Source organism: Lontra canadensis, unplaced genomic scaffold (genome assembly GCF_010015895.1).
Source record: "Lontra canadensis isolate GAN:19392208 unplaced genomic scaffold, GSC_riverotter_1.0 scaffold98, whole genome shotgun sequence".
NCBI lineage: Eukaryota > Metazoa > Chordata > Mammalia > Carnivora > Mustelidae > Lontra > Lontra canadensis.
Window position 1 is genome coordinate 6,922,145 of NW_022631092.1, and position 10,808 is coordinate 6,932,952.

The window sequence follows — 10,808 nt, forward strand, 5'->3', positions numbered from 1 at the left end:
GCCACCCAGGCACCCCAGACTCTGCACTTTCAATAAGATCCTAGAGGATTCATGGGGAACGTCCAGATTTGAGTTAGGACGCCCAAGGCAGATCTTATGACTGACCCAACTCTGCACAGTGGTCTTCAGGCCCCGCTAGAATTGCCTGGGGTGCTTTAAAAAGACACCCGTGCCCAGGTTCCAGCACCCAATCTCAGAGCTTCCGCTGAGCACGAACCCCTGGCTACCCACATCCCTGGCTTCTCTGCCCAGGATTACTGCTGATTTTGAGTCTCTGATCCTCCTCCGACAAGTCTGTGACCTTCAGCAAGCCACCCGAGCCACACTGTCTTCATCTTTGTAACCTTGAAGGATGGGTGTCTTCCCCCATCTCTGCCACCAGCCACAGAGGGCCTGTCCTCAGAGAGCCCCACTCATCCAGGCTCCCTGAAAAGGAAAGAATTTTCAGGGGAAAGATCTGCTTTGCTGTTTGTTTTTGAGTTGGGGGTTTTGGTTTCTCTACCTGGGGACCCTTCGAGAGACCCAGGATTGTGCCTGAGCCTCACCATCAGGCGGGGAGAGGGTCAGGGCCCCGGGTTTGAAACAGAACCAAGAGCCGGGTGATCGAGCTTCTCCATCTTCACAGAAACAGAAGCATCCCCATCGTGTCCCTCCCACCCCCTCTCGGGAGGCCTCAGAATCAGAGCTGAGGGCCTGCCTCAGGGCTGCGAACACTGCAGGCTTTGTCATAGACCCAGGCCATTAGCCGCGAAGCCCTCACACTGAATGGGGCCTGGGGCTTGTCGCTGGGCAGGAAGGGGCTCTGGCGAGACTGAGTCCTTGCAGCCAGGCTTAGGGCCTGGCAGAAGGTAGCGGCAGGGGGCAGTCAGGCGGGTCTCCTGGGCCAGCCATAAAGGCCTGGGCAGCTGACAAGACCTCCAGAGGAGCCTAGCGTGTGAAGGAGAGAGATCCAATACCTGATTTCACCTGTGAGGACTCCAAAGTCTAGAAAGCACCACTCTCAGCTGGGGTTGGGAGGGAACGAACCCACACAGAAAAGAATGTGGGGCTCCGAAGTCAAGCTGCCTGGATTGAGCCCCAGCTCCAGGCCTCGGAGGAGCGTTACCTTGGCCGTGGTCCCAGTCAACCCAAGACTCTGCTTCCTCGTCTGTACGCGGGAATGGTCACTAAATGCCCACTCCAGAGGGTTATTGAGAGGCTCGATAAAGGTAACGTATGTGAGGAGCTCAGCACAGCGGTGGGCACAGAGCCGACGTCAGCTGTGAGCTAGAGGGGGCGGCCGTCCCAGCTCACAGGTGTAGAAAGTGAGCCCCGGCAAGAGCAGGTCAGATGAGCTATCTGGCCGCAGGGGCTAATGATTAAGAAGAGGGACCCTGGAGTCAGGTTACCTGAGTTCAAATCCTGCCATTTCCAGTCCATGTGACCTTGAACAAGTAACCCACCCGTGCCTCAGTTTCCTTCTTTACCCAATGGATAGTGGTCGTCCCTGCCCCTCAGGCCTTGTAAAGTGTACCTGGCACAAAGTGAGGCCGCGGAGGCCTCAGCTCTTGCTGTCACAGCCTCTGTACGCTGAGCAGAGGCTTGAGCTTGGAGGCCTAGGCTCTTCCTGCCTTGCGCCCTTGCCTTCTACAGAGCTACGATGATGACTTTCCCTTTGCCAGCCAGGAGGGAGGAAGACTGCTCCAGACATGGGATCGGAGCCTCCTCTGAGAGCCTCGTGCCAGCAGGAGGCCTGATGGAGGCCAGGACTGGCAGGGCCGGGAGCCAGGGCAGGGGGGCGTTCCCACAGCACGCAACATGAATGCTGCCCCTAGAATCGAGGTTCTGGGGTCAGGTCTGTGCTGCAGATCACAGGGGTGCGTGTGCGCCCAAGGGCCCCCATGGCCAGGGCAAGCGGGGCACCAACACAGTGGGGCAGCAGGACAAGAATGCAGGAAGCTTTGAAAACACGAGTGGGGAATTTTGTCTGAAAGTCGTTTTCAGCTGGATGCCTTTTATATTTCTCTCTTCCACCACCCATTGCCTCCATTCTGGAGAGGCAGACGGAGAAGACACCTTTGCTCCAGGTTCCGAAGTCCCTGGAACTGGCCAGTCTCGAGGGAGAGGGGCAGAAAAGGGTGGATGGGGCAGAGGCACTCACGTTTGATACAGTGGTTGGTGCTGTTTGCTGTCGTCCATCCCGGGCAGCACTGTCCCCCGCAGACATTCCTCCTGTGGGGTCAGCAAAACCAGGTCAGCACAAGGGTACTCAGAGAAGTCCTATTCCGAGAGCCCCTTGGGACGGTCCCACCCTCTACGGGCAGGGCCACGGGGAACACTGCCATGCTGGCCAGACCTGCTCTAGGGCGTCCACGTGGCCCCCCGGGGCAAGAACTTTGCAATCCCGCAGATCTCACACTGAGTCCTGATTGCTATTTTCTGCGTGATCTAGCGCAACCTCACTCCCTCCATCAGTATGATGGGGGGAATAACACCTGCCTAGCTGGGTTGCTGTCATGAATAAATGAGAGAGAGAGAGAGAGAGAGAGAGAGAATGCCTAACACAGAGAAGACACTCCCTGGGCCAATTAATGACAGTGATGACGCAGATGATGAAAAAAGCAAGTTCAGAGACGTTCAGTGACCGGCCGAGGCTCGACAATGAGTAAATGCCAAAGTTGGGTCCGAACCTGAATTGTCCCATCTCTAAGTCATGCTCCAGCCCTACTCCGCCCCTCACCAAAAAATACACACGGTGGGCCTTTGCCCCACAAACGCTGACTCTCGAAGGGAAGCTGGAAAATGCGCATGTGCGTCACCTGCCCACAGATGTCCTTGGGAGGAGCCTTGCACTTGGGCAAGCTGGTGCATGGGGCAGGGGAGACAGAGGGAGCCGGGGTTGGAGAATTTCTATCTAAGAGGGGCTTAAGGTGACGGGCTGGCAGGAGGATGAAACTGGGGACTTGGGTTAAGCTGTGCACAGGGAGCACACTCTGGGCAGGCGAATGGAACGTACCTTATGGGGACAGCCCTTCCCCAGCTGCTCCCTGGTCCTGGCACTACGGGCCCCACAGGAGACACTGGTCGGTAGGAACTGCTGGGGTACTCGCCCAACTCACCCAGACTTTGTTTTCAGATGTGTGGTGAGGCCCCTGTAACACCAGCAGCTTTCGCCAGCCCCTCCTTTCCAACTAGAGACACACATGCCTGGACCTGGGTGACTTCTCTAAAAGGGTCCTCTCTGGGGAAGGCTTCTGAGGGCCCGGGCCTGGCCCTGGCTGTGTGGACCCCACTATTACCACCAGAAATTGTCTACGGAGCACTCACTGAATCAGGCTGAGTGGGCAGCAGAGAATGAGCTGGAACATCAGTGTGCAGAGAGGGGGGCCACTCCTCTGACCCCTGTGGACCGAAGAGGGAGCATCTGGTCTTGTTTACGAGTTTGACATTTGAGTGGACCCCAAAACTTGTGTGGTTTTTGGAGCCTTACAAAACATTCAAAATAAATTCCTGTAGCTTGGAAAAGCTGAAGCCCATTTCTAGCCCTGTGGCCCAAAGTTGTGGGGAGCTGCCTCCCAGGGAGCTCCCGGAATATCCTCCCAGCCAAAAGCTGGGCCACCACCAGCCACCTCAAAGCCTCTCTGGCCCGCTGCCTTCCGCAGCTTCCTGGCTCTCTGACAGCCTCCTCACCATCAGGGCCCAACTCACCAGGTTCTGAGGAAGGGGCTGGTCCTCATAGTTGGGATTTCTGTGTGTGCACACTGGAGGAAGGTGTGTGTATACTACCCACACCTCTGTAAGTCACTACCCCTTGTGGTGGTGACAAGTCCTCTTAGAGGCTTAGGAGGTCTTCAAAAGGAAACAGACTGCATCCCTGGGAGTTTTCTAAGAACTAGGGTCTTTTAGCTCCCAGATAGCACAGACAGAGGGGCCCACTTGGCTGGAAGGTCATGGCGTGGAGCCCAGCCCAAGGAGGCCCCCTGAGCCAGCTGTCACCCCAGATGCCCTCAGGACAGCTTTGTAGCTAACTAGAGGAGGCGGCAGCTGGCCTCCCGCCTGCCAGTGGTAGAGCCCTCAGGGCTCTCAGGAACCTGGTTGTAATCAAAGGCGGCTAGGCAGGAGCAGCCAGGCTGGGGCTGGAAGAGCACTCGAGAAGGATTCAGGAGAGTTCTTTCGAGGCCAATATTAGAATCTTTTGCAGAGGCCCAGGAGGTGGAAGATGACCATTCAGCAGGCTCTGGCTAGCTGGAGAGAGCAAGTGAAATTGACTAGCTGGGGCATACCCGACTCAATGGTTCTGACTCCATGGAACACCACCATGAGATCATATGAGCCCAACCTTCCAGGTGACACCTCACAGCAAATATCAGCTCGGGAGCCAGCATCACTGTCCAACCCTTGGGAACACATCTGGCTAACAGCCTGGAAGAGCTGCTGGTCCACCTCGGACCTATGTGATCCTACTGGTCCTTTGTTAACGGCCTCTCCTAACTGTCCTCCATTGTCCTCTGTGAAGCTGGCCAGGCCCCCACCTGCCTGTGCAGTCCAACTGTCCCGTTCCCCTGTCCCTGTCTCCACAACCTTCCACAACCAAGGCTATGATCTTCCAAGGTTACAGAATGTGTTGTCCTGTGAAGGCACCACATAGGATGCCTTTGCTTAAACTGCTTTCTGCCTAGAATGCCTTCCCTCTCTTTGCAGATTGAAATCCTTTGTGTACTCCAAGATTTCCAGACCCAATGTTACCTCCTTTGTGAAAACCTCCCCTGATCTATCCTCTGCCTTCCCCATCCCCCATCCACTGCAATCATTTAGTGCCAACAGTCCCAGGTTACTGGTCCTATGTGTCCCCATCCTGACTATCTTGAGAATTCTTTCTTATTCCTCTTTGTATCTAACACAATGCCTGACACGTGGTATACATTTAATACTACTTTGTTTCACTTAATCCACTGTTTCCCAAATAATGGATGAGCCACACCCAGGCTAGGAAACGGGGTTTTAGGTTTCCACAACCACAGCATTCAGCACTGTGAGTCACATGGTGAGAAAGCAATCTCCTTTTCAGTGATCTTTCTAGCCTGATTAGATCAGTCAAAAAAAAAAAAAAAAAATCTGTCTGAGGTTGGGTCGCCATGCCAGGTCCTTCCCCCAACACATGCCAGTCTCCCTTTTCCAGAAGAAGAATACACTACACCGTTGAGCTTCCTAAGATAGGGGTGTCTGACTAGAATTTGAGGACATTTTCTTCTCATTTCAATTTTCCTACAATTACCTTCTTTTTATTACAAGTGGTACTATTTTCAACTATGATAGTGTTACAAAGTGTCCTTGAAAAATAAATTTATTTCTGTATAAAAAGGAGTCGAGCACTGTTTGCAATAGCAAACAACAACAAAAAGCAAATCATCTAAATGTTCAAAAACAGGAGGGTAGATAAACTGTGGTATATTCAGACAGTGGCATAATATACCACAGTTAAAATGAATAAATGTGGGCTGATTATATTAACATGGCTAAACTCAAAAATCTAATGAGGAGGGGAGAAAGCAAATTGTAGGAGGATGACAGAGTATGGTATCACTTATCTGAGTTTAAAATATGCAAAGCAATATTGTGTATTTTATGGAGGCATGCATCTGTAGTCATAGTGTAAAAACATACTTTGGAATGATGAATAAATTCAGGGCAGCGGTTAACTCTGGGAAGAGAGAGGCAACTTTATGGAGGGATTTTCAACTAAAAAAATCAAAAGCAAAATATGCCAAAATATTAAGGTTTGAAGAATTCTGGATTGTTAGTTATATTATTTACAATACTTTTTTATATGTTTGTACAAAACCTCATAATATAAAATACTTTAAAATAGATAAAATATGAAATCCTGCTATTTTTACATGTATAAATTTTAAAAAAATAATAGAACAAGAGGGAAAAGATCAAGGAAAATATGAAAGTATTAGGCTGTGAGGTTAGTTCAAGAAAGACTGAATACTGTGAAACAATGGCTTTAAAAGTCCCCCGTGGATGGGACGCCTGGGTGGCTCAGTTGGTTAAGCCGCTGCCTTCGGCTCAGGTCATGATCCTGGGGTCCTGGTATCGAGTCCCGCATCGGGCTCCTTGCTTGGCAGGGAGCCTGCTTCCTCCTCTCTCTCTGCCTGCCTCTCTGCCTGCTTGTGTGTACTCTCTCTCTCTGACAAATAAATAAAATCTTAAAAAAAAAAAAAAAGTCCCCTGTGGACCATAAATTCCATGAGTGCAGGATCTGTGTCTGCTGTGGTTACTACGTATCCCACACACCAGCACTGTGCCTGGCCCATGATTAATAAATCTTCGTTGTGTGCAGTAAATCCCCATTACATGCAAGTTCTGTGAGGATACTGGCTGTGTTCGCCTCTGCTGTATCTCCATGGTCCAGCAAAGTCCCTGGCATACAGGAGGCTTTTCAAGTATTTGTTGAATGAATGAACAATCGCTTATAGTAGTGCTGCAGTTCCAAGCTTCACCAGCAGGCGGCACTTGGCCCTTGGCCCTGAGCAGCCCACTAGGCAATTGCCAGAGAGGTCCGCCTGGCCAGAAGCCATTAGCCAGAATGGGCCTGCGTAGAGGAAGCAGATGGACAAGACTCTACTCGGCTCACTTGGAGTGGTTGCGTGGACTGCCAGAGGAACCCACCCTTAATCAAAGCTGCAGAAAAGAATCTGCGGGAGGAGCCAAACATGTGATTTCGATGAGTGTACCTGTGTATGACAGGTGCCTACGGGTGGCACCCAGCCTGTGTCCTTATACCCCTGTGCACACATACCAGCTTTATTGTGGTGACAATCTGCTTTGCACATCCCCGCCTCATTTTACAACTTCTAATAGTGCACCCTTCCACTCCCAGCCTCCACTATTCTACCTTCCTCCAGCTTACACCTAAATGCCTATGCTGTAAGCTCCTCCACAATCTGCCCAACCTATGCCTCCAGCATCACGCCAGTGGCTTCGCTACACCGGGCTGCCGTCCTGCCCCTAGGCCAGTGCCAACAACGAGAAGCCCTCATCCTTGGGCAGTGCTGCGCCTGGGACCCAAGTCCCGCCACTTGCTTCCTCTTGCTTCCCCGCATACTGCCCATCGAGCCCAAGGGGCTCCAGCTCCTCAGCCATAACTGTCCCATTTCCTTATGCTTAACAGGAAGCTGCCATTACTAGTAAGCACGTTCACTGGTACATATCTGTTCATCTTCCCAACTCCATGTGAAGTTATGGAGCTGCTCTCTTGGCAGGAGCAATGCCTCTGTCTCTGAACCCCCATTCCCTGTCCCAGGTTCTGCACACTTGCTCTTAGGAAGCACGCATTCACTTGCACATGTCAGGAAAGGAAAAAACGGAAACAAAGCCCGTGCTCCATTAACACCTGTTGACCAATCCTGTGTGTAAGCAGCTTGGCAGTGCGAGGGTCTGCTCTCTGCCTGCTTTAAGCGGGGCCTTCCTGGGGCAGCAGGGAATTCACTCACTTGCTTAAAGGATACTTAAGGAGCATCGACTGTATGCAGGTGCTGTTCTAGGCACTAGTAACATAACAATACAAAAAACAAAGCCTCTGTTCTTGTAGAATTGACATTGGTGTGGGCTGGGAGACCAGACCAGAAATGCAGACAGGTAAAGCGTGTGAAGGGAGAGAGGATGGGGCAGAAGTGGTCCGAGCAGACCTGTCTGAGCAGAGATCTGAATGAAGGGAGGCAATCCTGAGGAAACAGGAAGAGTTCAGCACCCACGGAAAACCTGGAGCAGAAGGCCACCAGGTGCACCGTCCTCCAGGGTAGAGCTGAGGGTACTAGGGTCCTTGATGTGCACTGGGACTAAAATCAACTGGAAAACTGGGCCCAGGCCATAAAGGGCTGCCAGAGCCCTTCCCAGCCTTTCCCATCCTGCCCTCCTGCAGCCGCACGCCCCGGGCTCCCTTTGCTCGCCATTCTGGAGACACATGGCATACCCAGACAAGGCCAAGTGCCTTTCAGCCATGGGGATCCCCGACTGGGTATGGGGGTTGTCTCTGAGCTTCCCGACGCTGCAAGGGCGCCCCCAGCGGGCAGCAAGGGTGCTGGGTGGGGGGAAGCAAATCGCCGGGCTGGGAGACAGTCCCCCTGCAGATTGCGCCAGTCGCGCTGACACCTAGCTGCACAGGCGCACACACAGACCCACTCTCCTACCGACCCACTGTGCCACAGCTACAGCGCGAGCGGGCTTCCGGCCCATTCCCCCTCCCACGAGCAGCCTCGCGCGGGCCCAGCCCGACCTGCGTCCCAGCTCGTATACATGTAGCCAGGTTCAGGATTCGCTGCCAGCCCCCTTCCCGGAGACACATCTGCCTTGGCACTCCGGAGCCCCGACGTCCACCTACCTGCGCTCTGAGCCCGTTCAACCGTTTGGGGGCCTCAGGCGACAGGAACGCCCACCCCGCTGCCCCCTCGGGGTTCCCTCTTGGATCCCCGCAGCGTTGCGGGCGGGAGTCTGCGGGCGCGGGTTAGCGGAGGGCAGCCCAAAGCACGGCGCCTTGGGAAAGGATCTAACGTCAGGTCTCGGCGAGCTGGTACGAAAGGGTGAGGATGGTGTTTCTCTTTGCCCTCAACTCTTGAAAAGTGGGTCAGATCTCCCAGCCTCAGCTTGGGGACCCCGGTGCTTTTCCTTGCAGTCCTGAGGCCGCCTTGGTCCCGGAGGAACCAAAGGCATGAGCCCGGGGCCCTCTCCTCTCGCCTGCACATCCCTCCACTAATGAGCACATGGAGACCCGCCCTCGCTCCCTCCGCACTCCCCACCCCGCCCTGACCCCCAGGCTTTCCTCTGCAGTGCTCACCCCGTAAGCCGCCCTCGAGGTGGGGTTGGGGGCGCAGCCCCGGGCCGCTGGAGGGTTCCCAGGCGCGGGAGAGCCGGGGCGGCCCGGGTGCGGGCTGCGGGCTGCTGCTGGCTCGAGGGACTGCTTCTCCAGGTCTGCGCAGGTGGCTGGGCTCGCCGCGGCTGCTGCGCGCGAGGCGGCCTCCTAGCCAGAGCGTCCGCGGGCCTCCGGGGGCTCCCCCAGCCGGGCTGGGCCCGCTCCGTGGGCGGCAAGCCCGGGACTGGCGCGTCCTGCTCTCGGAACAGACTGTACACCTTGGCTGCAGTCGCTGCGGGGTGACTGCCCCCGGGGCGCCGCAGCCGGTTCGCGTCCCTGCCAGCCAATTCGTATCTTCCCACCGGGTCCCTCTGAGCATGGCCCATGCCCACGAAGAGAGCCAGGGTGAGGGCCAGGAAGCCCGCGCATGGGTTCTGTAGGGCGCGCCCGGGGCAGCGGTGGGTGGTCGGGGGCCTCATGGCTCCGGGGGCGATTGGAGAGCCGCGAGCGGGGTGGGAGAACTGCCCCGGGAGCTTGCGGCGGCCGCGCTCTGCTCCCCGGCGGGCGGCCCGCTTCTCCCGGTTTAGGGGCTCCCAGCCAGCCTTCCCCGGGCAAGGGCTGGGCGGCGTGAGCGGTCCCCCGGCTGCGCGCCCCGAGTCTGGCGTTCGCTGGTCTCCAGCCGGGCGCGCACCGCCGCTGCACCTTCGCGCCTTCTCCAGTCTCTGCAGCCTTCTGAAGGGGAGCCGGACGCTTTTATTTTTGGAAACCTCCCCCTGTTTTTCGTCTCTTTTATCTACACCATGCCCCCTCCTCGGAGGGACAGCTCAGCCCCCTCATTACGGGAGAGGGGGAGAGAAATTCCAGCAACACCCACTTTGGCACCGGGAAGCGAGCGGGCGGCGAAGGGGGGTTAACCCGTGAGGAGCTGGGGGCAGCTCGGGGCGGACCCGACGGCTGGCAGGGGAGACGGTGCCCGCCGGGACGGGGGCACCTGGTCACCTGTCTCTCGTCCTAGTTAAGCTCGAACTGCTGACCTGCCCCGGACTCATCTCCTGCCCTTGGCCTCTGGGACAAACTCCCGGTTGCGTGACCAAGGCTGCAGCCTCGAAGGTCTCAAGGAGGCCAGGAGAGGTATCAAGATCCGCAAGACAGAGCCGGGCCCCAGGGACGGAGCCCCGCCCCTTCGCTTCCCGCCGGGGCCACTAGGGGTGCCCGCTCTGGGGTCGGCGCGTGCGGGGCACCGCCGGGCCGCGGGGGGCAGCGCGGGGAGCTCGCCTCCCCCTCACCGCCGCAGGGTGCGTCAGCCTGGAAGATCGCCGGGGGTGGGGGCGCCCTCTAGTGGAGCATGCAGCGTCCTCGGCCACCTTGCAGCCGCCGCCCGCCGCCTGCGCTCCTAGATCTTAATCCTTTTCCTGCTGCGTCAGGGTCCAAGAGAGGCCTGGGGCGGCGATGGCGGATCCTGGAAGAGAGACCGCCTTTGTAACAGAGGTATAGACACGAGGATGTTGAATAAGGTCACACCAGGAAACAGCGTTGTGTCCAAAAAGGGAATGAAATGATGGCCTCCTGCTTCGGGCTCAGAAGCCTGTTCCCGGCGCTCCCTCGGAAATGTCCCACAGGAGGGGTGGGAGGGGTTCGATGAGTCTCTGATTGACCTGGTGCGTGCTCACACCTTATACAGGCAGCGAGGGGGCGGGGGTGCAAGACGGCTGACTGCTACCCATCTGACTGCCTCCAACAATGAACTCATCATTCACACCATGGCCCCCTGCCCTCAAGCCTAAGGGCCTGGCCAGCATGCTGTCCCCAGTGCATTTCCACTGCCTATTGTTTCCTAGAAAGGAAGAGTGACCAAGTCAGCAGGAGGGCACCAGTGGATAACCTCCTAGCTACCAAAGGATGGGCACCACTAATACCTGGTGTTGGCCTGTGACCTCTGATTTCAACGAGCCAACAGAGCGGCCCTCTCTCTAAT

General features: G+C 56.0%; 1 protein-coding gene across 1 annotated transcript in view; it reads right to left on the reverse strand.

Moving 5' to 3' along the window:
• LTBP2 (latent transforming growth factor beta binding protein 2) overlaps positions 1-9,620 on the reverse strand; it is a 101,255-nt gene extending 91,635 nt beyond the window's left edge. Inside the window, exons 1-2 of the mRNA XM_032837528.1 lie at positions 8,819-9,620; positions 2,141-2,211 (exon numbers count right to left, since the gene is read on the reverse strand). Coding sequence (XP_032693419.1) covers positions 2,141-2,211; positions 8,819-9,312 — 565 coding nt within the window. The 5' untranslated portion in view covers positions 9,313-9,620. The remainder of the gene's footprint in view (positions 1-2,140; positions 2,212-8,818) is intronic.
• Positions 9,621-10,808: the final 1,188 nt, after the last annotated feature.